The sequence below is a fragment of the Oreochromis aureus genome, linkage group 4 (assembly GCF_013358895.1).
Source record: "Oreochromis aureus strain Israel breed Guangdong linkage group 4, ZZ_aureus, whole genome shotgun sequence".
Taxonomy (NCBI): Eukaryota; Metazoa; Chordata; class Actinopteri; order Cichliformes; family Cichlidae; genus Oreochromis; species Oreochromis aureus.
In genome coordinates, this window is record NC_052945.1 from 11,675,948 (window position 1) to 11,699,842 (window position 23,895).

The 23,895-nt window shown below is 39.4% G+C and overlaps 1 protein-coding gene and 1 non-coding gene across 7 annotated transcripts; both read right to left on the bottom strand.

Annotated features, from left to right (window-relative positions):
- Positions 1 to 554: 554 nt before the first annotated feature.
- LOC116332776 (cell adhesion molecule 3-like) lies at positions 555 to 15,146 on the bottom strand. 4 transcript variants are annotated; one of them, XM_039610865.1, is made up of 14 exons: positions 13,913 to 14,137; positions 13,659 to 13,837; positions 11,971 to 12,246; positions 11,554 to 11,874; positions 10,903 to 11,055; positions 8,133 to 9,717; positions 6,490 to 6,765; positions 6,073 to 6,393; positions 5,703 to 5,966; positions 2,658 to 5,463; positions 1,841 to 2,107; positions 1,421 to 1,753; positions 1,080 to 1,334; positions 555 to 997 (listed from the first exon to the last, which is right to left on the bottom strand). In XM_039610865.1, the coding sequence occupies exons 10-14, from the start codon at positions 2,707 to 2,709 to the stop codon at positions 990 to 992; spliced, it is 915 nt and encodes a 304-aa protein (XP_039466799.1). In that variant the 5' UTR covers positions 2,710 to 5,463; positions 5,703 to 5,966; positions 6,073 to 6,393; positions 6,490 to 6,765; positions 8,133 to 9,717; positions 10,903 to 11,055; positions 11,554 to 11,874; positions 11,971 to 12,246; positions 13,659 to 13,837; positions 13,913 to 14,137; the 3' UTR covers positions 555 to 989. The 4 variants fall into 4 exon arrangements, with proteins under 4 accessions (XP_039466799.1, XP_039466797.1, XP_039466796.1 ...); XM_039610863.1 differs by lacking the exons at positions 555 to 997; positions 1,080 to 1,334; positions 1,421 to 1,753; positions 1,841 to 2,107; positions 13,913 to 14,137 and adding an exon at positions 14,795 to 15,146 and having other exon boundaries at positions 3,671 to 5,463; XM_039610862.1 differs by lacking the exons at positions 555 to 997; positions 1,080 to 1,334; positions 1,421 to 1,753; positions 1,841 to 2,107 and having other exon boundaries at positions 3,671 to 5,463; positions 13,913 to 14,123.
- A 2,200-nt stretch (positions 15,147 to 17,346) lies between these two features.
- Positions 17,347 to 23,179, bottom strand: LOC116332763. 3 transcript variants are annotated; one of them, XR_005612914.1, is made up of 6 exons: positions 22,788 to 23,179; positions 21,649 to 21,827; positions 19,969 to 20,243; positions 19,552 to 19,872; positions 18,903 to 19,055; positions 17,347 to 17,729 (listed from the first exon to the last, which is right to left on the bottom strand). It is a non-coding gene; the product is annotated as an uncharacterized LOC116332763 (transcript). The 3 variants fall into 3 exon arrangements; XR_005612913.1 differs by lacking the exon at positions 22,788 to 23,179 and adding an exon at positions 21,904 to 22,116; XR_005612912.1 differs by lacking the exon at positions 22,788 to 23,179 and having other exon boundaries at positions 21,649 to 22,114.
- Between the last annotated feature and the right edge of the window lie 716 nt (positions 23,180 to 23,895).

The window sequence follows — 23,895 nt, forward strand, 5'->3', positions numbered from 1 at the left end:
AACTGAACCCCGAGAGTGGGGGTGGGTAATTGCCCAGCCCTGCCACAGAGAGTCTGTGGAGGGTATTGTCAAGCTGAGAAACACCCAACACGAAAATAAACATGAGCTGAAGGTGGCTATTAAAGCAATGGCTTCAATAACTCCTCAGGAGTGCTGCAGGCTGATCAGCTGCATCACGCTGCTCTGCAATCATGCAGCAGTTCATGGTAAAAGAGCCCAGACCAAATGTTGAGTGTACAGATGAACATACTTTTGATAAGCTGGATATTTCTGTATTGTAGCTTCAAGTCATAATCTTCAAAATTAAAACAAAATAGAATATGTAATTTCACTTAAAATGCATATAGGAAATTATAAAGATTACCTTTAATATGAATTATATCAGTATGTTCTAAGTTCTACAGTGCATGATTCACTTAAGCTTCATCTGGACTGGACAGACTACTGTAAATTATGTGTTAGTGTTTTTAGTATTTTTTTTTTCCTTTGGAAAGATGTTTGATCAAAGGTGGCTTGTTGGTCCATGAAAGAAGTTCATTACAATTCATTTAATAAACTTTTATTGATAAAGATGAGAAAACGAAGACTTCATATTTACAGCCATGTCCTGCTGCTAGTCATATTGCTATGATGAGTAGCTACACTTCTGTAGTGTTACAAGATAATTTCATTAATAGGAAAAAGGGCCTATCCAAATATAAATTAGACACAGAATGTCTCATAAAATGTGAACTACATCCTAAAACAACACTGACAAATTAAATGGTAATTACCAAGCACAGTATATTCAGGTCTGTTTCTCTGTGTGAACTAATTCTAGATGATAACAGGATCGTCTCATAAATATCCACCTCCATCGCCAGAGCAGCAAATGTGAAAGTAAAAAACCAAAACCAAAACCAAAAATACAGAAAAAAAACTATATAAAAGATAAACTTCTTGCTGTGTTTCTGATGTGGTTGTCTGATCCCATCTCATCAGTGGTTGTTTCAAACACCTAGGTGAAAGCAAAAGAAGATACAAGTTAGGGTGCAGCGTGCACAGACAGGTTGCACATGTGCCTCATTTCTCTCTTCTACCTTTGGTCTTTGCCTTGACAATGAACTGCTTGCTTTTCTTTTCCAGTGTATTGGATGCAGTGCAGGTGTAGGTCCCTGGGAGCAGTGAGGACGAGGTAACAGTTGCTTCATTCTCCGCCCTCTCCTGCATGGGAACGGAGGATTGCCAACTGTATATTGGGGTGGGGTTTCCTGTTGCAGTGCAGTTTAATATGAGCTCATCACCCGGTATAGAATCCAAAATCTCTGGTTCAGGACTCAGGAATGTCGGGGGAACTAAAGAGAAGATTACACATATCGTTTCTCACTGTATCGAGCATGCAGGAACTTGCTTTAAGAATGAGAAGAGCTTAGTGACTCACAATAAACAGAAGCATTGAGAGGTTCTGAGGAAACAGTGGGAGGTGGCTGTGGTCCCTCTGGCCCAAGCTCCAGCTCTGCTACACATTTATACTGCACTCCATTCTCAGCTTTAGTTGGTGTGATAACAAGGATAGAGGATACTTGGACAGGTGAGGAAGAGGTGAGATCAGAGAAGGAGTGGTTATAAACCTCAGTCTGCCCTCTGTACCACCTCAGGCTGAGATACTGAACGGGAGCAATATTCTGAACCTCGCAGAGCAGCTGGTACTCTTTCCCTGCCACCATGGGGCCGGTGTGGTTCACCTGTCTGATGGAGACGCTGTCTGGAGTTTCTAAATGAATAACACACAGGGTTCAGGTCAATCAAAAAAGGGTTCGGTTGAGAAATCAATCTTAACAACAGCTTTTAAACAACTCACTGTAGAGCACGAGGTTGAGCTTCTCCTCGCATTGTTTCGGAGCTGTGAAAAACACCCCATAACAGATGGGCTCCTCTATCCAATCAATGAGACTGTCCACTTTCCACTGGACAGACCGGTCCTCTTGTGTGTGTGAAGCACTGATGGCTGATTCCCAGCCCAGGACACGGACAGGGCGTGCAGCCTCGCAGCTGACAGACACTGACTCCCCAAAGCCCACCACAACCCTGGACGGCTTGAGGATTAGGGAGCAGCCTTCACCTGACACTAAGATACACAGCAGTGATATCTCTCACTGTTTTTCTGTTATCATCATCACCACCATGTATATTCATATTTACAAGAAAAAGCTGTAACTACTTACACATTATGTAACCCTGTTACAACACACTCACAAGTAATCAAGCAGGAATTGTCTGATACTTTCAATGTTTACAAATGTGCTTTGCTAATATGGGATTTATAGCAATATAGTTCAAATGTGCTATGACAGCAGAATTACACTGACCTACTTACAGGGCGTCACCTACATTATATCTTGGCTGCAACCTAATAAGCATCCAGCATGCAACCACACATCTTATTCTTTAGGGCCTTTCATCACTTGAGTAAATAATAGTCTTGGCATTAAGAGAAATGGTCATATTTTTGTCAGCACAAAACTGGCTGCTCCAATTCTTCGAGCTCGCCTTTAGATTTATTGCACAGAAGTTACTGATCATTCCAACCTGGATTTACTTACTAGCATTTCCATAAGACCAAACATCATCTACAACCCAAAGAAGTGAAAAGAAACACCACTGCGACAAAGTCTTACCTGAACGAAATGTGCAAAGCAAAAGAATCCATATGAGAAAGTTGTTTCCCATGTTATTTTCTGCACCGAGCCGTGGATTAACAGGCTAGAGAAAGAGAATTCCAACCTAAAAGACCTTGGCAACCCTGCAGGGAATTATGTTGGAACAAAAGTTCCCTCCCAGCTGACTTTGGGGGGCGATGGAGGGGGTGAAAGGGAAAGAGGGAAAAGTAACAGGTTGCAGGCCTCTGAAAAACACAGCATAACACTTTGCACTGCAGTAATCTTAGAAACAAGTATGCAGGATATTAAAAGCCTGCAGAGACATCGAAGTATATGTAGAACTAAAATGCCACTAATATAGGATTAATACATCTGTCTAGTTTCTCCACCCCCCACCCCTATTTTCCAACACCCAGCTTGAAATCTGAGTAGAATAAAATGTAAAAACCAAACTTTCATTCCTTCTTTAATTTTTGAGTCATGTGAGTCTCCTAGAACAGAGAGGTAAAAGCATATCAACCTGACCCACATTTTCTCTTTCCTTTCAGTGTCACTCTCTGTGAAGAAATGCTTGTTTTCCCTTCGTCTTGCATGCTTGCCTCCTATTGCTCCTGACCTCCATGCTTTGTGAAATCCCAGCAGGGAGCAATGCTGGTCTTGTGCAGGATGTAGCTTGTAAGACTCCCAACTGTGACCAGAATGCTACGCAGCCTATCAGCTCCGACCACAACTGCAGTGCAAGGGAGCGAGTAATCGAACGCTTTATGGTGTATTTATGGACAGCACAGCTGGGAATCTCAACTTACACATTGCAGTATGAGCTCGGTTCACTTGCAGCTTTGAATATGCTCTTCCCTCTAAAAGTTCTCTATCGAAACATGTTAATGTTGTGCGTTTGCTCATTTGAAAAATCTTGTTTTTTTCTTTAAGTCCATGACTAATTGAGCACTGGTGGCTGTGCCAGGTTGTTAGGGCAACACAGAGCATACAGAAACAGTATTTGAACAGTGACAGAGAAGGAAAAAAAAACATGGTTTCATAAGAAATAGGTTTATATTGGCAACAGTAGCCTGGATCACAAATGATCTTCTTTACATTCACTTTGTTAAGAACTAATTAGTATGGCAGAGTGAACATTGTAAAATGTAGCCAGACTTAAAGACAGAGAGTGAGAAAGAAAACTGGTTTGACTTTGCCTCGAGGATTCATAAGCTCTCTCACGCTCTTGTTTAATTAACCATTCACAATCACACACATGTAGTGTTTTTTTTTAAACATGTCACTGGTACAATTAGACAAACTCTGGTACAATGCAGACTCAGTAAAACAACTGTTGTGTCATGTCAAAAGTTGGCGCAATACTTGATAAACTCCATCAGTCTATTCAGTGCAAAAATTATGAAGCGATCCAAAAGATGTACCAGTGCGTACAGAAATCAAATTTTACAAAAAAAGAGAAAGAAATATGAATAACTTATGCATATCCCAAAATGAAAAGTAATTACTACATTGTGCTCTCAAGTAATTCCATATAAAGTACCTCTAAAGCATTACATGCTTAGATGAGTAGAAACAAAATGAATACATAAAATGCTGACATAGAATTGCTAATTTTGCTTAAAAAAAAATTAGTTTTTTAATGCAAATATTTAATGTATTTCTTGATGAATTGTTATTTTTTTAAAGACACACAAGAGGTCCACAATTCAGATGAGGCAACAGTTGCTGTTAAATAGTACCTAATTATCAAGTCATATGAATAACAAAAACAATATTTTTTTTTTAACACAATTACTAGATGAGAAACATAACCCAAAAGCACAACCGCACAAAAAGCTGAGAAATCCACTCTACTGACCATATATAGCTGTATCAACGTATTACAGCAATTGTGTCCAAAATATATGCTCCGTTTAATTCCTCTGATAGATGTGAGGCACTTCTTCGCGAACTTCGTCTTCATTTGTAGTTTTGCATGGACAGGATATAGTGGCTTCATCAGAGCTTTGCTGCAGCACAAAGCTGATAATCAGCACAGAACAAACCATACAGTATATGTGAAAGCCATAAAACCAAAATGATGAGCTAGAAAAAAGAGCTCCTGTTAGGTGTTAATTCCCCTGAGTCCAACATCAGCTTGATTCATTAAATGAGTTTATGTGCACTCAAGTAACCATCTCAACATCAGCTACAGACTTGTGCAAATGTGCAGGAGAGGAAATCATCGCATCCATATGCAAAAAGGTTTGAATTGGCCTGATTAAAACTGAAACAGAAAGTAGTTGTGTAGTAAAGATTTCCAAAACAGGCCAGCAAGCACATCATGCTTCCAAAATAAGACTGTAGTGGGGATGAAATCTAATTATTTATCTGTTGCATTTTTTTACACAGACTTATAAAGGTTACTGCGGTGCATTTAAACACATTTCCTGTATTATATATGTTTGTTAAGGCAGCATTGATTAGTGCAGCTTTAGAGATAGCTGACAAGATAATGCATTTTTAAAGCTACAGCTTTGAGCAGAAGAACACCCACGGAGCAGGCAGAGCAGACATGTCCCTCGGCCATCAACAGACATGTTACAGAATTTTGGGTCCAAGCACCAAATAAAATCATTAACACAAATAAAAATAATATCCATGCAAATCTGAATTAAAAAAAAAAGTCTGTCTTATACTGGTCCTGAGGGAGTTCCTGGTTGATAGCCGCCTTTGTTGAAAGAGAATGTGCCATTAGGTGTCACAAAATATACACCAGCAATGAGGAGCAAAACTCCGACGGCCACACCTACTCCCACCATGACTCCAAAGGTTGTTCGAGACCCTGTGGGAGATGGGAAATGTTGTTACATTCTCTCTCTCAACTTATCTGCTCAGACTTTCTGCTGTCTGTAATAAACCCCACATCCCAAAATAAAAATTAAAACAAAGAACAAAGCAATTAAAATCCCAGCAGTGGTCCCAGGATGACTACCTAATGGAGAATCACAGCACAAAATATTGTAGACAATAAGAACGTATAACGAGATACGAAATGTCATGAAGTAACTGATGAGAACTTACTTGGAGCTTCGCTGATGTTGAAATATTTGGTCACAGTGCCTTGGTTACTATAGGCTGTGCAGGTATAGACCCCTGGAAGCTCAAATGTTCGGGTCAAAATTGGCTCAATCACTACTTCTTTGTTGTGAAATTCTTTTGAGAATTTTGGGAATTCCCAGCGGTATGATGGTGGAGGGTTTCCTTTAGCGTTGCAATTTAAAGTTATATTTTCACCAACTGTCATTTCCAGAGTCTCATTTCCAGGCTTGGTGAGGGTTGGTGGGTCTGAGGACATACATGCAATTAAAATACAGACAAATGTGAAATAAATTAGAAAATAAAATACAAGGAAATCTTCTGATGTTTGATTAAGATCAAGTTAAAAACTCACAGAGTACAGTCACTCTATGTGACTTTGAGCGCATCATGGTTGGACCTTGTTCTCCTGGCCACAGGTTTAGTTTTGCTTCACACCAGATCTCAGCTCCATCATCATCTCTGTGAGCAGTCAGAGTGAGGACAGATGACTTACTGACTGGAGATGGACTGGAGTCATCAAATGTCTCAGGATTTAAGATCTTATTTCCTTTGTGCCAAAGCACAGAGAGATTTCTTGCTGGTGCAACATTAACAATGTCACACTGTATGGCAAACTGTTGGCCTTCTTTCCCTGTACTTGAATTCTGTCTCAATGACACACTGTCTGGCATTTCTGCAAGTAGAAGAAATAAAAAGAATTAATGTCATTTACTGTTCTAATACTAAAACACCTTTCTTGGAAATATATGAGAAAGTTAAGGCTACTTACTATAAACAGTGACTGGTAACAGTTCTGTACACTGACCACCATCACGGGAATTCACATAACACATTGGCCCCAACTCCCACTCTGGCACAGAGTCAATTTTAAAGTCAAGAGAAGTGACATTCTGGGTAAGGTCCACTCCTCCATATGGAGACTCCCAGCCCATTCCTTCAGTCTGGTTAGATAGTGAAGTGCACTTGGCTGATAAGGAGTCTCCAAATCTCACCACAACTCTAGAGGGACTCATTTGTAATGGACAGGAGGCACTTGCAGGGTTTCCTAGAGAAGAAGAAGACTTAAGTTTATGGCAACATTTACTCTGATGTTCTACTAAGCATTACGGTCCTGTTAGTACTCTGGCTCGGTTCAGAGGACTTAAGACTCCGTGCTGAAAAGATGAGCCATTCAATATCTGAACACAAACACTAAACAACTCTCGCCCAATTAGTATTTGAAAGTCAAGGTAGTCCAGGATAGCCAGAAAGATTATTGTATTAAAAAATTATCAATTTCATACTCTTCAGCTCTCCAGATGAAAATTTATTGAGGACCATTTTTTAATTTCATAAAGATTTGATTTATAACATATTTTGATTTAAAGACTTCTAATCTAAAAGGCATATTTTTTTCCCCCAAGAAAGGGGATCAGGCAGTATCTAAAGCATAACTGGTACCACAAGCTTGTTGCAGAGTTACTTCATCTTACATCATTATACCTCCAGCTGATAAATGAATCCATTTCAGAAGCAAAATATCCAATTCAAGTAATATTCAAGTAATTTAAAGTACTGTCTGGGATCAGTATCAGAGACTAAGATTTAACCAGCCTTACTCAGTGTCATGACTCATATTTCTCTTGCAAAGAAGGTGATGACTGATAATAATTCATTGCTTTGTTATGGAAACTGCAAATTTTCCTCCTTATTCCTATGAAGCTTAAAGAAATCTCCTCATAAAATCAGCAAGAAATCTGCCCCTTCTGTAAAGAAACAGATCTCTGAGAAAAGCTGGTCTGTCTAGTAGCGCCATAAATCATGTTTCAAAGTTGTTGTTTTTTCTGGGTTCACACAAGATGATGAAATATGGAAATGCAAGTTTATGTAGACACGGAGAGTACAATTTCTATTCATATTTATGTTTGCTTCACTAAATGTAACCCCGTCCCTTCTTTTGTTTCTGGTAGCACTTTCTTTTCTTTTTTGGTGGTGGTGACAGGGGTCGGACTTAATTGGATTTGAGGGGTTCTAACTTTTTTTGTTGTTTTGTTTACAGTGGTTGATACAAATGTTACTATATTTCTTCTTGGTCATTTAGTTTCTCTTTTATATATCCCCAGGTAACAGCTCAGACACTGACCTGATAAAATACACAAACTTTGGTCAATGATTTACAAGCTGTGTTTAGTCGAGAGGATCTACATAACAACACGGACATTAAAACTGAATTCACGAATATGAGAAAGAAAACAAATACAAACCCGGCCACGGACAGTAGGACAGCATGTTTATACAGTCCACGAACAGAGCTGATATGTATCAAACAATGGGCGTAGGCTTACTCCCGAAGATGAGCTCGAAGCTGCACCGATCGATTCATAAAGACACAATATGGTAGCTTTATGTAACAAAGAAAGAAAACAAGCTCACCTGTACACGCGATTAATAAACCGAAGAAGAAGAAGGACCACACCATGGTTTCAGCAAGGAGGGAAACACGCTCGCAAAGAAAAGAAAAATAAATTAGATCCGGCTGAATAAACTTAGTCACACACCCGTGTCCCTCCTCCTCCTGCTGCTGTGACCAAACCCTAAACCTGTAAGGAAAAAAAAAAAAAAAAAAAAAAAAATCCGAAACCAAAAGTGCTCAGGCAGTATCCGAGAGTCACACGATTACCTCACCAAGCGTCCCGTCCTCTGTTCGCTCTGGTTTCTGCGACATCGTGAGTTAAAAGGAACAGTTCGAGGTTATTTTTGAACCCCTTACTTAATAAATTAAACTTTAATTTAATTTTGAATAAAACCTTCAAACGTTTGCTGAATAGCAACTAGTTTCATTTAACCTCGGCTCAACCTTTAGTTTCAGCTAATTACTCAATTAAAAAAAAAAACAAAAAACTGAGCATTCAATCATCAATTTTAAAGCATGTAAATGATAACTTTGTATGCAGTTTTTATACAACCAAGTCGCAAGGCTTGGAGCTTCGTCTTTTCATACTGGGTAGAAATGTCTATAATAGCAATATTCCCGACTGCACTTGAAGGCGTCCATACCTGAAAACCAATTGGATTCTCCCACAGCACCCTCCCGAGGACAGACTCCAACAAAACACTGCGAATTCAGGTGCCGTTTGTTTCATGTGCACCAAATGTTCCCAAAATAAGCAAATAGTTTATGCCTTTTATAGAGATATCAAATCTGTGTGCAGGACAGAGCAGAGTTTTTCCATATATACCTTGTGTCTGTGCAGCAGGCTGAGACAAAACTATATTGTGCTCCTAGTGATTTAAATACAATGGTATGCTTGTATGCTAGGTTACTGAGTTTGTATCTAGGCCTACAATTTTCCTTTCGATTTTAATTTTGCTCATGACAACAACCAAAGAAAACAGCTATTCTGAATTACTGGCAAAGAGGTTTAAAACCTTGTATATTTTATGTTCCTTTATTACATTAATAACTGCTGTTTACATTACATTAATAGCAATAAGATGTTTAATAAGAAAATACACTTTTGCCTAAGTGACAAATATTTACAGCACATACAAACAAATACAAATATGTAATAAAGTTCTCCTCAGCCTTCACACGAAGAACTTGAACTCCATTAACCCTTCAATAATTCTTCAATAATTCGGATTATTAACACATCAGTGTGCGGTTTATTTTCAACACTAAGTTATTCAGGCTTTACTTTTTCTCATAAATAAACATAAAGTTTTGGATTTACATCAAATATTAAACTGAATATACATTTCATACAGACATTGAATATGGCACATATGGAAGAGTGAAGTTAAATAAGAAAACTGCGGTGTGCACTGCTGTCAGGACAGGTGATAAGGAAAGGCAGTTTATAAATGCTTTGCATTTCCTGTGAGTTTAACGGTGCCTTAATTTATTAATTTTTTTTTCTGTAGCCATTCAGAGGTGGACATGCTGGTCTGTTCTGGATCTGCTGCACAATCCAATCATGCTTGAGGTTCAGGGCTGCATATTCTCCTTCAGGATTTTCTATTAGAGAGCAGAATACATTGTAGCAAGAATTCAGTAAATTGTAGCAAGTTGTGCACGTCTTTAAGCAGCAAAGCAGCCCCAGATCATTACACTACCACCACCATGTTTGACTGTTGATAAGACGTTCTTTTCATGGACTGCTGCAATGGATATAATGGGACGCAAGTCCAACTATTGTCTTCCTAGTCCACAGAAGACGGGCCATCTGAGCCTTTGTGTTCTTTTTGGTCAGCAGTGGTTTTTCACCTTGGAACTTTCCAATGAAGCCATTTTTTTTGCCCAGTCTTTTTCTTATTATTGAATCATGAACTCTGACCTCAACTGAGACAAGTGAGACCTGCAGTTCTTTAGATGCTGCTCTGGGTTATTTTATGACCTCTGGATGAGATGTTAATGCACTCTTGGAGTAATTTTGGTAGGTTCAACCATTTATGGGAAGGTTCGCCACTATTCCAAGTTTTCTCCATTTGTGGCTCTCTCCGTGGTTGACTGGATCCCATACCATCATACATACCATAATTTAAAAATTCCTTTTTTAAAATTGACTCAGGTTATCTTTGTCTAATGTTAACATTTGTTTAATGATCTGAAACATTAAAGTGTGACAAAAATAAAAAACCTAAGAATTCAAGAAAAGGGTTTTCACTGCACTGTATTTAACAAAAACTTAATCAAAATGGATAAGCAAATTAGTGAAAACAAACAAAGAAAAAGCCATATGATTCAATGGGTAGTAGAACCACCTTCAGTAGCAACAACACCAGTTCACTCAAGTAACCATCCTGACATCAGCTACAGATATGCAAATATGCAGGACAGTGGAAAGCTTTGCCTAAAACTGAAACAGAAAATAACTGCGTGGAAAAGGTGTCCAAAAAAATCCAGGAAGCAGTGAGTCATGCCTCCATAATAAGCCTGGCACATTTTCTGTACCGCAAATGTGTGTTAGGGCAGCAGTCTTGATTAATGCAGCTTTAGAGATAGCTGACAAGTTAATGCATTTTTAAAGCTACAGCTTTGAACAGAAGAACACCCACGGAGCATGCAGAGCAGACATGTCCCTCGGCCATCAACAGACATGTTACAGATGTTTTCTCCAAACACCAAATAAAATAATTAGAAATGATAATAATAAAATAATATTAGTAGAGATGTGCATTTTAGAAGAAGATAAAAGTTTACCTTATACTCATCCTGAGGGAGTTCCTGGTTGATAGCGGCTTTTGTTGAAAGAGAATGTGCCATTGGGTGTCACAAAAAATGCACCAGCAATGAGGAGCAAAACTCCAACGGCCACACCTACTGCCAGCATGACTCCAAAGGTTGTTCGAGCCCCTGTGGGAGATGGGAAATGTTGTTACATTGTCGCTCTCAGCTCATCTTCTCAGTCCTTCTACTCTGTCTGTAATAAACTATCTTGTGTGGACTGAATCAGGGTGTTGTGTGCTCTGTGGTTGCTATTACTCCTTTGGGCCAAAGGTGCCACTGTGTAACGGGTACAATGAGGAGGAGAGAGAAGAAGTGAAGAGAGTGTGATGTAAACAGGTTGATGGACATTAAAGTGTGTCTAAAAACGAGCCATTGTCTCCAGTGTTATATACAAACACAATAAACTACACATCCCTAAAACAAACACCAAAACAATTAAAATCCCAGCACTGGTCCCATGACGACTACTCAATGGAGAATCACAGCACAAAATATTATGACAATAAAAAAAGTATAATGAAATAAGAAATGTTATGAATGTATCAGAATACAGAGATGCACAGAGAAAAACTTCAAGAAATTAAAATACAATTACAATTGCTGAAAAAGGTGATGAAAACTCACAGAGTACAGTCACTCTATGTGACTTTGAGCGCATCATGGTTGGACCTTGTTCTCCTGGCCACAGGTTTAGTTTTGCTTCACACCAGATCTCAGCTCCATCATCACCTCCATGAGCAGTCAGAGTGAGGACAGATGACTTACTGACTGGAGATGGTCTGGAGTCATCAAATGTCTCAGAATTTAAGATCTTATTTCCTTTGTGCCAAAGCACAGAGAGATTTCTTGCTGGTGCAACATTAACAATGTCACAATGTATGGCAAACTGTTCACCTTCTTTCACTGTAGTTGAATTCTGTCTCAATGACACACTGTCTGGCATTTCTGCAAGTAGAAGAAATAAAAAGAATCAATGTCATTTACTGTTCTAATACTAAAACACCTTTCTTGGAAATATATGAGAAAGTTAAGGCTACTTACTATAAACAGTGACTGGTAACACTTCTGTACACTGACCACCATCACGGGAATTCGTATAACATATTGGTCCTATCTCCCACTCTGGCACAGAGTGAATTTTAAAGGGAAGAGAAGTGACATCCTGGGTAAGGTCCACTCCTCCATATGGAGACTCCCAGCCCATTCCTTCGGTATCGTTAGATAGTGAGGTGCAGTTGGCTGAAAAGGAGCCTCCAAATTCCACCACAACTCTAGAGGGACTCATTTTTAATGAACAGGAGGAACTTGCAGGGTTTCCTAGAGAAGAAGAAGACTTAAGTTAGGCTTATGGCAACATTTACTTTGATGTTCTACTAAGCATTACGGCCCTGCTGGTACTCTGGCTCGGTTCGGGGGACTCAAGACTACGTGCTGAAAAGATGAGCCATTCAATATCTGAATACAAACACTGATATTTCAACAACTCTCGCCCAAACACACTGGACTGTCTTTTCTGTCACTCAACTTTTTACATTAGTATTTGAAAGTCAAGCCATTCCAGTATAGCCAGAAAAGATTAATGTCACAAATGTTATACTTTTCAACCTTCCTGATGAAAATTTATTGAGGACATTTTTATTTTTTATAAAGATTTGATTTATAACATACTTTGGATTTAAAGACTTCTAATCTAAAAGACACATTTTTCCCTAAGAAAGGGGATCAGGCAGTATCTACGGCATAACTGGTATCACAAGCTTGTTGCAGTCTGTCTTACATTATGCCTTCAGCTGATAAATGAATCCATTTCGGAAGCAAAATACCCACTGGAAACTTTATTCAAGTAATTTAAAGTATTTTCTGGGATCAGCATTAGATACTATATTAGATTTTCTGCTAACCTTAACCAGCCTTACTCAGTGACATGACTCATATTTCTCTTGCAAAGAAGGTGATGACTGATAATAATTCATTGCTTTGTTATGGAAACTGCAAATTTTCCTCCTTATTCCTATGAAGCTTAAAGAAATCTCCTCATAAAATCAGCAAGAAATCTCCCCCTTCTGTAAAGAAACAGATCTCTGAGAAAAACTGGTCTGTCTAGTAGCGCCATAAATCATGTTTCAAAGTTGTTGTTTTTTCTGGGTTCACACAAGATGATGAAATATGGAGATGCAAGTTTATGTAAACACATAGAGTACAATTTCTATTCATATCTATGTTTGCTTCACTAAATGTAACCCCGTCCCTTCTTTTGTTTCTGGTAGCACTTTCTTTTCTTTTTTGGTGGTGGTGATGGGGGTCGGACTTGATTGGATTTGAGGGGTTCTAACTTTTTTGTTGTTTTGTTTACAGTGGTTGATACAAATGTTACTATATTTCTTCTTGGTCATTTAGTTTCTCTTTTATATATCCCCAGGTAACAGCTCAGACACTGACCTGATAAAATACACAAACTTTGGTCAATGATTTACAAGCTGTGTTTAGTCGAGAGGATCTACATAACAACACGGACATTAAAACTGAATTCACGAATATGAGAAAGAAAACAAATACAAACCCGGTCACGGACAGTAGGACAGCATGTTTATACAGTCCACGAACAGAGCTGATATGCATCAAACAATGGGCGTAGGCTTTCTCCCGAAGATGAGCTCGAAGCTGCACCGATCGATTCATAAAGACACAATATGGTAGCTTTATGTAACAAAGAAAGAAAACAAGCTCACCTGTACACGCGATGAATAAACCAAAGAAGAAGAAGGACCACATCATGGTTTCAGCAAAGAGGGAAACACGCTCGCAAAGAAAAGAAAAATAATCCGGATCCGGCTGAATAAACTTAGTCACACACCCGTGTCCCTCCTCCTCCTGCTGTTGTACCCACAAGCTTAACAAAACCCTAAACCTGTAAGGAAAAAGGAAAAAATAAATCCGAAAACAAAAGTGGTCAGGCAGTAACTATCCCGAGAGTCACGATTACCTCACCAAGCGTCCCGTCCTCTGCTCGCTCTGGTTTCTGCGACATCATGAGTTAAAGGAACAGTTCGAGGTTATTTTTGAACCCCTTACTTAATAAATTAAACCAGGGTGTCCAAACTTTTTTCACTGAGGGCCACATACATAAAAAATATAGGAGGGCTGGGCCACTTACTAGAAATTAGGTATATAACCTTAACTGTAGTGTATTAAAGTTAGAAAAATCACTTAAAAGTGGTCAAATGTGTTATATTGTTGAATATAATTAAAGACAAAACTGCCTTCATCACAGCTTTCCATAAATGGATCTTTGTTGATTTATTCAGAAAAAGCTTTGGTAGCTCATTCTCAGAACAGCAGCCTCGATTTCTTCTTGGACAGAAGATTTACAGCACAGAAAAAAACAATAAAGGGGAAAATGGGACGGGTACATTTCAAGCTTGTTATTTAAGTTCTTAGGCTTAGCAACACACCTATTAACGTTCGTTTGAAACGGTTATCAACATTAACAGACTGAACTGGACTTAATAACAGGAGCGCATATAATTTTAGTAAATTATTCTGGTGAGTATCAGCTGCGCTGGGTATGTAAATCGGGCCATCCAGCCGCGGTGCTGATCCGACGCCACTCGTGCCAAAAATCCGGACAAATGTCACTTGATCAAGGAGCAAATCTGCATCAGATGAGATCAGCTGACTACGTGTGCGTGCGCTGTGCACAGCGGTGTGTACTCTGTGTGTTAACAAGAAAAACGCATATAAGAAAGTGGTGCGCAAAAGCAGGGTAGTGACAGAATTGATGCGCATTATTGATATTTGAAGCATGTGTACCTGCACATGCATGCTTATTAACACACGTGTACTGTGGAATATATTTTTTACTCACCTAAAGCGCTCATGCTCTCGTCCACTCCCCGCAAAAAAAAATTAGCAGCTGTGCGGTGTCTGTGGCATCAGTGCTCGGATCGCATGCGATGGAGTAAAAATCAAAAGCACAGCTTTATCGGACAGTTGCAGTTTGATGTTGGCTGACGAGTCTTCAGTGCGTCGCACAACTGTATTTCTGGACATGCTGACGTTGTTGAAGTCCTGCACTTTTTCCGGGCACATTATTTCGGTGACTTTAACGAGGCAGTGTTTTATGAGGTTGAGGTCTGAAAAAGGCTTGCCATGTCTTGCGATGAGTTGGGCGACCTCATAGCTGCTATTGTAGCCTTTTCCTGGACAATTTGAGCACGAAAAAATACTGTTGCTGACCCGCAGGAGAGCTACCCTTTGCTTTAATTTCTGCTCTCGCTCAGCACCAGTGTAGGATGCATAGGCCTGATGTTTGGTCTCATAATGACGTCGTACATTATACTCTTTCATAACTGCCACAGTTTCAGTGCAGATCAAACAGACACACGTCCCCTTTAATTCTTTGAAGAAATATTCACTCTCCCACCTTGTCTGAAATTTTCTGCACTCACTTTCTACCTTTCGCTTCTTTGGTTCTGCCATGTTCGGTAACTTGGGGGTAAAGTTCTTCTGTGATTGTCCTTTTTGGTGGAGCAACTGCCTTGATCAACAGCAGCTCCCCCTGGTGTTAAAACTAAGAAGTGCAATACACTCAAGCAAAAGTTGAAGTGCGGGCCATTTTCTATCCTATTTATAAAATTACTTGAGGGCCAATTAAAAATGGACCGCGGGCCAACTAACTTTGGACACCCCTGAATTAAACGTTTAATTTACTTTTGAATAAAACCTTCAAACGTTTGCGGTGTAGCAACTAGTTTCATTTAACCTTGGCTCAACCTTTAGTTTCAGCTAATTACTCAATTAAAAAAAAAACCCAAACTAAGCATTTAATCATCAATTTTAAAGCATGTAAATGATAACTTTGTATGCAGTTTTTATACAACCAAGTCGCAAGGCTTGGAGCTTCGTCTTTTCATACTGGGTAGAAATGTCTGTAATAGCAATATTCCCGACTGCACTTGAAGGCGTCCATACCTGAAAACCAATTGGATTCTCCCACAGCACCCTCCCGAGGACAGACTCCAACAAAACACTGCGAATTCAGGTGCCGTTTGTTTCATGTGCACCAAATGTTCCCAAAATAAGGATATGGTTTATGCCATTTTTCCATATATACCTTGTGTCTGTGCAGCAGGCTGAGGCAAAACTATATTGTGCTCCTAGCGATTTAAATACAATGGTAATTTCCTTTCGATTTTAATTTTGCTCATGACGACAACCAAAGAAAACAGCTATTCTGAATTACTGGCAAAGAGGTTTATAACCTTGTATATTTTATGTTCCTTTATTACACTAATAACTGCTGTTTACATGCATATTAATAGCAATAAGATGTCAAGACTTTGTGGACTGGTGCCAGCTGAACTACCTCCAGATCAATGCCAGTAAAACCAAGGAGCTGGTGGTAGACTTCCAGGCACAAACATCCTCCACTGCAACCACTGAACATCCAAGGTATGGACATTGAGGCTGTGGACAGCTACAGGTACCTTGGTGTTCGTCTGAACAGCAAACTGGACTGGACTCATAATTCAGACGCCCTCTACAGGAAAGGGCAGAGCAGGCTGTACCTGCTGCGGAGACTCAGGTCGTTTGGAGTAGAGGGCCCACTCCTGAAGACCTTCTATGACTCTGTGGTGGCCTCAGCCATCTTTTATGGTGTGGTCTGCTGGGGCGGCAACATCTCTGCTGGGGACAGGAAGAGACTGAACAGGCTGATCCGCAGGGCCAGCTCTGTTCTAGGATGCCCTCTGGACCCAGTGGAGGTGGTGAGTGACAGGAGAATGGCGGCTAAGCTGTCATCCCTGTTGGACAACATCTCCCACCCCATGCATGAGACTGTGACAGCACTGAGCAGCTCCTTCAGTGGGAGACTGCGGCACCCACGGTGTGGGACGGAGAGATTTCGCAGGTCTTTCCTCCCCACTGCTGTCAGACTCCACAACAAAGACTTTAACTGATCAAACACACACATCCACACATGTGCAATAACACTAATGTGCAATAATCTTTTCTGGCATCGTTGTATTTTTACTCAGTTGTATATAGCATTTGTATTCTATTTTTATCTTATTGTATATTTTATTCTATTTTATTCTACTGTATATAGTATTTTATTTTATTCTATTCTGTACAGTTGTGTACTGTATTTATTCTTATTTTATTTTATTCTAATTTTTGCTTCATAACTTTTGCACTGTCCACTTCCTGCTGTGACAAAACAAATTTCCCACGTGTGGGACTAATAAAGGTTATCTTATCTTATCTTATCTTATCTTATGTTTAATAAGAAAATACACTTTTGCCTAAGTGACAAATATTTACAGCACATACAAACAAATACAAATATGTTATAAAGTTCTCCTCAGCCTTCACACGAAGAACTTGAACTCCATTAACCCTTCAATAATTCTTCAATAATTCGGATTATTAACACATCAGTGTGCGGTTTATTTTCAACACTAAGTTATTCAGGCTTTACTTTTTCTCATAAATAAATATAAAGTTTTGGATTTACATCAAATATTAAACTGAATATACATTTCATACAGACATTGAATATGGCATATATGGAAGAGTGAAGTTAAATAAGAAAACTGCGGTGTGCACTGCTGTCAGGACAGGTGATAAGGAAAGGCAGTTTATAAATGCTTTGCATTTCCTGTGAGTTTGACGGTGCCTTAATTTATTATTGTATTTTTTTCTGTAGCCATTCAGAGGTGGACATGCTGGTCTGTTCTGGATCTGCTGCACAATCCAATCATGCTTGAGGTTCAGGGCTGCATATTCTCCTTCAGGATTTTCTATTAGAGAGCAGAATTCATTGTAGCAAGAATTCAGTAAATTGTAGCAAGTTGTGCACGTCTTTAAGCAGCAAAGCAGCCCCAGATCATTACACTACCACCACCATGTGTGACTGTTGATAAGACGTTCTTTTCATGGACTGCTGCAATGGATGTAACAGGACATAAGTCCAACTATTGTCTTCCTAGTCCACAGAAGTCGGGCCATCTGAGCCTTTGTGTTCTTTTTGGTCAGCAGTGGTTTTCACCTTGGAACTTTCCAATGAAGCCATTTTTTTTTTTGCCCAGTCTTTTTCTTATTATTGAATCATGAACTCTGACCTCAACTGAGACAAGTGAGACCTGCAGTTCTTTAGATGCTGCTCTGGGTTATTTTATGACCTCTGGATGAGATGTTAATGCACTCTTGGAGTAATTTTGGTAGGTTCAACCATTTATGGGAAGGTTCGCCACTATTCCAAGTTTTCTCCTTTTGTGGCTCTCTCCGTGGTTGACTGGATCCCATACCATCATACATACCATAATTTATAAATTCCTTTTTTAAAATTGACTCAGGTTATCTTTGTCTAATGTTAACATTTGTTTAATGATCTGAAACATTAAAGTGTGACAAAAATAAAAAACCTAAGAATTCAAGAAAAGGGTTTTCACTGTACTGTATTTAACAAAAACTTAATCAAAATGGATAAGCAAATTAGTGAAAACAAAAAGAAAAAGCCATAGTAGAACCACCTTCAGTAGCAACAACACCAGTTCACTCAAGTAACCATCCTGACATCAGCTACAGATATGCAAATATGCAGGACAGTGGAAAGCTTTGCCTAAAACTGAAACAGAAAATAACTGCGTGGAAAAGGTGTCCAAAAAAAATCCAGGAAGCAGTGAGTCATGCCTCCATAATAAGCCTGGCACATTTTCTGTACCGCAAATGTGTGTTAGGGCAGCAGTCTTGATTAATGCAGCTTTAGAGATAGCTGACAAGTTAATGCATTTTAAAGCTACAGCTTTGAACAGAAGAACACCCACGGAGCATGCAGAGCAGACATGTCCCTCGGCCATCAACAGACATGTTACAGATGTTTTCTCCAAACACCAAATAAAATAATTAGAAATGATAATAATAAAAATAATATTAGTAGAGATGTGCATTTTTAGAAGAAGATAAAAGTTTACCTTATACTCATCCTGAGGGAGTTCCTGGTTGATAGCGGCTTTTGTTGAAAGAGAATGTGCCATTGGGTGTCACAAAAAATGCACCAGCAATGAGGAGCAAAACTCCAACGGCCACACCTACTGCCAGCATGACTCCAAAGGTTGTTCGAGCCCCTGTGGGAGATGGGAAATGTTGTTACATTGTCGCTCGCAGCTCATCTTCTCAGTCCTTCTACTCTGTCTGTAATAAACTATCTTGTGTGGACTGAATCAGGGTGTTGTGTGCTCTGTGGTTGCTATTACTCCTTTGGGCCAAAGGTGCCACTGTGTAACGGGTACAATGAGGAGAGAGAAGAAGTGAAGAGAGTGTGATGTAAACAGGTTGATGGACATTAAAGTGTGTCTAAAAACGAGCCATTGTCTCCAGTGTTATATACAAACACAATAAACTACACATCCCTAAAACAAACACCAAAACAATTAAAATCCCAGCACTGGTCCCATGACGACTACTCAATGGAGAATCACAGCACAAAATATTATGACAATAAAAAACAGTATAATGAAATAAGAAATGTTATGAATGTATCAGAATACAGAGATGCACTGAGAAAAACTTCAAGAAATTAAAATACAATTACAATTGCTGAAAAAGGTGATGAAAACTCACAGAGTACAGTCACTCTATGTGACTTTGAGCGCATCATGGTTGGACCTTGTTCTCCTGGCCACAGGTTTAGTTTTGCTTCACACCAGATCTCAGCTCCATCATCACCTCCATGAGCAGTCAGAGTGAGGACAGATGACTTACTGACTGGAGATGGTCTGGAGTCATCAAATGTCTCAGAATTTAAGATCTTATTTCCTTTGTGCCAAAGCACAGAGAGATTTCTTGCTGGTGCAACATTAACAATGTCACAATGTATGGCAAACTGTTCACCTTCTTTCACTGTAGTTGAATTCTGTCTCAATGACACACTGTCTGGCATTTCTGCAAGTAGAAGAAATAAAAAGAATCAATGTCATTTACTGTTCTAATACTAAAACACCTTTCTTGGAAATATATGAGAAAGTTAAGGCTACTTACTATAAACAGTGACTGGTAACACTTGTGTACACTGACCACCATCACGGGAATTCGTATAACATATTGGTCCTATCTCCCACTCTGGCACAGAGTGAATTTTAAAGGGAAGAGAAGTGACATCCTGGGTAAGGTCCACTCCTCCATATGGAGACTCCCAGCCCATTCCTTCGGTATCGTTAGATAGTGAGGTGCAGTTGGCTGAAAAGGAGCCTCCAAATTCCACCACAACTCTAGAGGGACTCATTTTAATGAACAGGAGGAACTTGCAGGGTTTCCTAGAGAAGAAGAAGACTTAAGTTAGGCTTATGGCAACATTTACTTTGATGTTCTACTAAGCATTACGGCCCTGCTGGTACTCTGGCTCGGTTCGGGGACTCAAGACTACGTGCTGAAAAGATGAGCCATTCAATATCTGAATACAAACACTGATATTTCAACAACTCTCGCCCAAACACACTGGACTGTCTTTTCTGTCACTCAACTTTTACATTAGTATTTGAAAGTCAAGCCATTCCAGTATAGCCAGAAAAGATTAATGTCACAAATGTTATACTTTTCAACCTTCCTGATGAAAATTTATTGAGGACATTTTTATTTTTATAAAGATTTGATTTATAACATACTTTGGATTTAAAGACTTCTAATCTAAAAGACACATTTTCCCTAAGAAAGGGATCAGGCAGTATCTACGGCATAACTGGTATCACAAGCTTGTTGCAGTCTGTCTTACATTATGCCTTCAGCTGATAAATGAATCCATTTCGGAAGCAAAATACCCACTGGAAACTTTATTCAAGTAATTTAAAGTATTTTCTGGGATCAGCATTAGATACTATATTAGATTTTCTGCTAACCTTAACCAGCCTTACTCAGTGACATGACTCATATTTCTCTTGCAAAGAAGGTGATGACTGATAATAATTCATTGCTTTGTTATGGAAACTGCAAATTTTCCTCCTTATTCCTATGAAGCTTAAAGAAATCTCCTCATAAAATCAGCAAGAAATCTCCCCTTCTGTAAAGAAACAGATCTCTGAGAAAAACTGGTCTGTCTAGTAGCGCCATAAATCATGTTTCAAAGTTGTTGTTTTTTCTGGGTTCACACAAGATGATGAAATATGGAGATGCAAGTTTATGTAAACACATAGAGTACAATTTCTATTCATATCTATGTTTGCTTCACTAAATGTAACCCCGTCCCTTCTTTTGTTTCTGGTAGCACTTTCTTTTCTTTTTTTTGGTGGTGGTGATGGGGTCGGACTTGATTGGATTTGAGGGTTCTAACTTTTTGTTGTTTTGTTTACAGTGGTTGATACAAATGTTACTATATTTCTTCTTGGTCATTTAGTTTCTCTTTTATATATCCCCAGGTAACAGCTCAGACACTGACCTGATAAAATACACAAACTTTTGTCAATGATTTACAAGCTGTGTTTAGTCGAGAGGATCTACATAACAACACGGACATTAAAACTGAATTCACGAATATGAGAAAGAAAACAAATACAAACCCGGTCACGGACAGTAGGACAGCATGTTTATACAGTCCACGAACAGAGCTGATATGCATCAAACAATGGGCGTAGGCTTTCTCCCGAAGATGAGCTCGAAGCTGCACCGATCGATTCATAAAGACACAATATGGTAGCTTTATGTAACAAAGAAAGAAAACAAGCTCACCTGTACACGCGATGAATAAACCAAAGAAGAAGAAGGACCACATCATGGTTTCAGCAAAGAGGGAAACACGCTCGCAAAGAAAAGAAAAATAATCCGGATCCGGCTGAATAAACTTAGTCACACACCCGTGTCCCTCCTCCTCCTGCTGTTGTACCCACAAGCTTAACAAAACCCTAAACCTGTAAGGAAAAAGGAAAAAAATAAATCCGAAAACAAAAGTGGTCAGGCAGTAACTATCCCGAGAGTCACGATTACCTCACCAAGCGTCCCGTCCTCTGCTCGCTCTGGTTTCTGCGACATCATGAGTTAAAGGAACAGTTCGAGGTTATTTTTGAACCCCTTACTTAATAAATTAAACCAGGGGTGTCCAAACTTTTTTCACTGAGGGCCACATACATAAAAATATAGGAGGGGCTGGGCCACTTACTAGAAATTAGGTATATAACCTTAACTGTAGTGTATTAAAGTTAGAAAAATCACTTAAAAGTGGTCAAATGTGTTATATTGTTGAATATAATTAAAGACAAAACTGCCTTCATCACAGCTTTCCATAAATGGATCTTTGTTGATTTATTCAGAAAAAGCTTTGGTAGCTCATTCTCAGAACAGCAGCCTCGATTTCTTCTTGGACAGAAGATTTACAGCACAGAGAAAAAACAATAAAGGGGAAAATGGGACGGGTACATTTCAAGCTTGTTATTTAAGTTCTTAGGCTTAGCAACACACCTATTAACGTTCGTTTGAAACGGTTATCAACATTAACAGACTGAACTGGACTTAATAACAGGAGCGCATATAATTTTAGTAAATTATTCTGGTGAGTATCAGCTGCGCTGGGTATGTAAATCGGGCCATCCAGCCGCGGTGCTGATCCGACGCCACTCGTGCCAAAAATCCGGACAAATGTCACTTGATCAAGGAGCAAATCTGCATCAGATGAGATCAGCTGACTACGTGTGCGTGCGCTGTGCACAGCGGTGTGTACTCTGTGTGTTAACAAGAAAAACGCATATAAGAAAGTGGTGCGCAAAAGCAGGGTAGTGACAGAATTGATGCGCATTATTGATATTTGAAGCATGTGTACCTGCACATGCATGCTTATTAACACACGTGTACTGTGGAATATATTTTTTACTCACCTAAAGCGCTCATGCTCTCGTCCACTCCCCGCAAAAAAAAATTAGCAGCTGTGCGGTGTCTGTGGCATCAGTGCTCGGATCGCATGCGATGGAGTAAAAATCAAAAGCACAGCTTTATCGGACAGTTGCAGTTTGATGTTGGCTGACGAGTCTTCAGTGCGTCGCACAACTGTATTTCTGGACATGCTGACGTTGTTGAAGTCCTGCACTTTTTCCGGGCACATTATTTCGGTGACTTTAACGAGGCAGTGTTTTATGAGGTTGAGGTCTGAAAAAGGCTTGCCATGTCTTGCGATGAGTTGGGCGACCTCATAGCTGCTATTGTAGCCTTTTCCTGGACAATTTGAGCACGAAAAAAATACTGTTGCTGACCCCGCAGGAGAGCTACCCTTTGCTTTAATTTCTGCTCTCGCTCAGCACCAGTGTAGGATGCATAGGCCTGATGTTTGGTCTCATAATGACGTCGTACATTATACTCTTTCATAACTGCCACAGTTTCAGTGCAGATCAAACAGACACACGTCCCCTTTAATTCTTTGAAGAAATATTCACTCTCCCACCTTGTCTGAAATTTTCTGCACTCACTTTCTACCTTTCGCTTCTTTGGTTCTGCCATGTTCGGTAACTTGGGGGTAAAGTTCTTCTGTGATTGTCCTTTTTGGTGGAGCAACTGCCTTGATCAACAGCAGCTCCCCCTGGTGTTAAAACTAAGAAGTGCAATACACTCAAGCAAAAGTTGAAGTGCGGGCCATTTTCTATCCTATTTATAAAATTACTTGAGGGCCAATTAAAAATGGACCGCGGGCCAACTAACTTTGGACACCCCTGAATTAAACGTTTAATTTACTTTTGAATAAAACCTTCAAACGTTTGCGGTGTAGCAACTAGTTTCATTTAACCTCGGCTCAACCTTTAGTTTCAGCTAATTACTCAATTAAAAAAAAAACCCAAACTAAGCATTTAATCATCAATTTTAAAGCATGTAAATGATAACTTTGTATGCAGTTTTTATACAACCAAGTCGCAAGGCTTGGAGCTTCGTCATTTTTCATACTGGGTAGAAATGTCTGTAATAGCAATATTCCCGACTGCACTTGAAGGCGTCCAT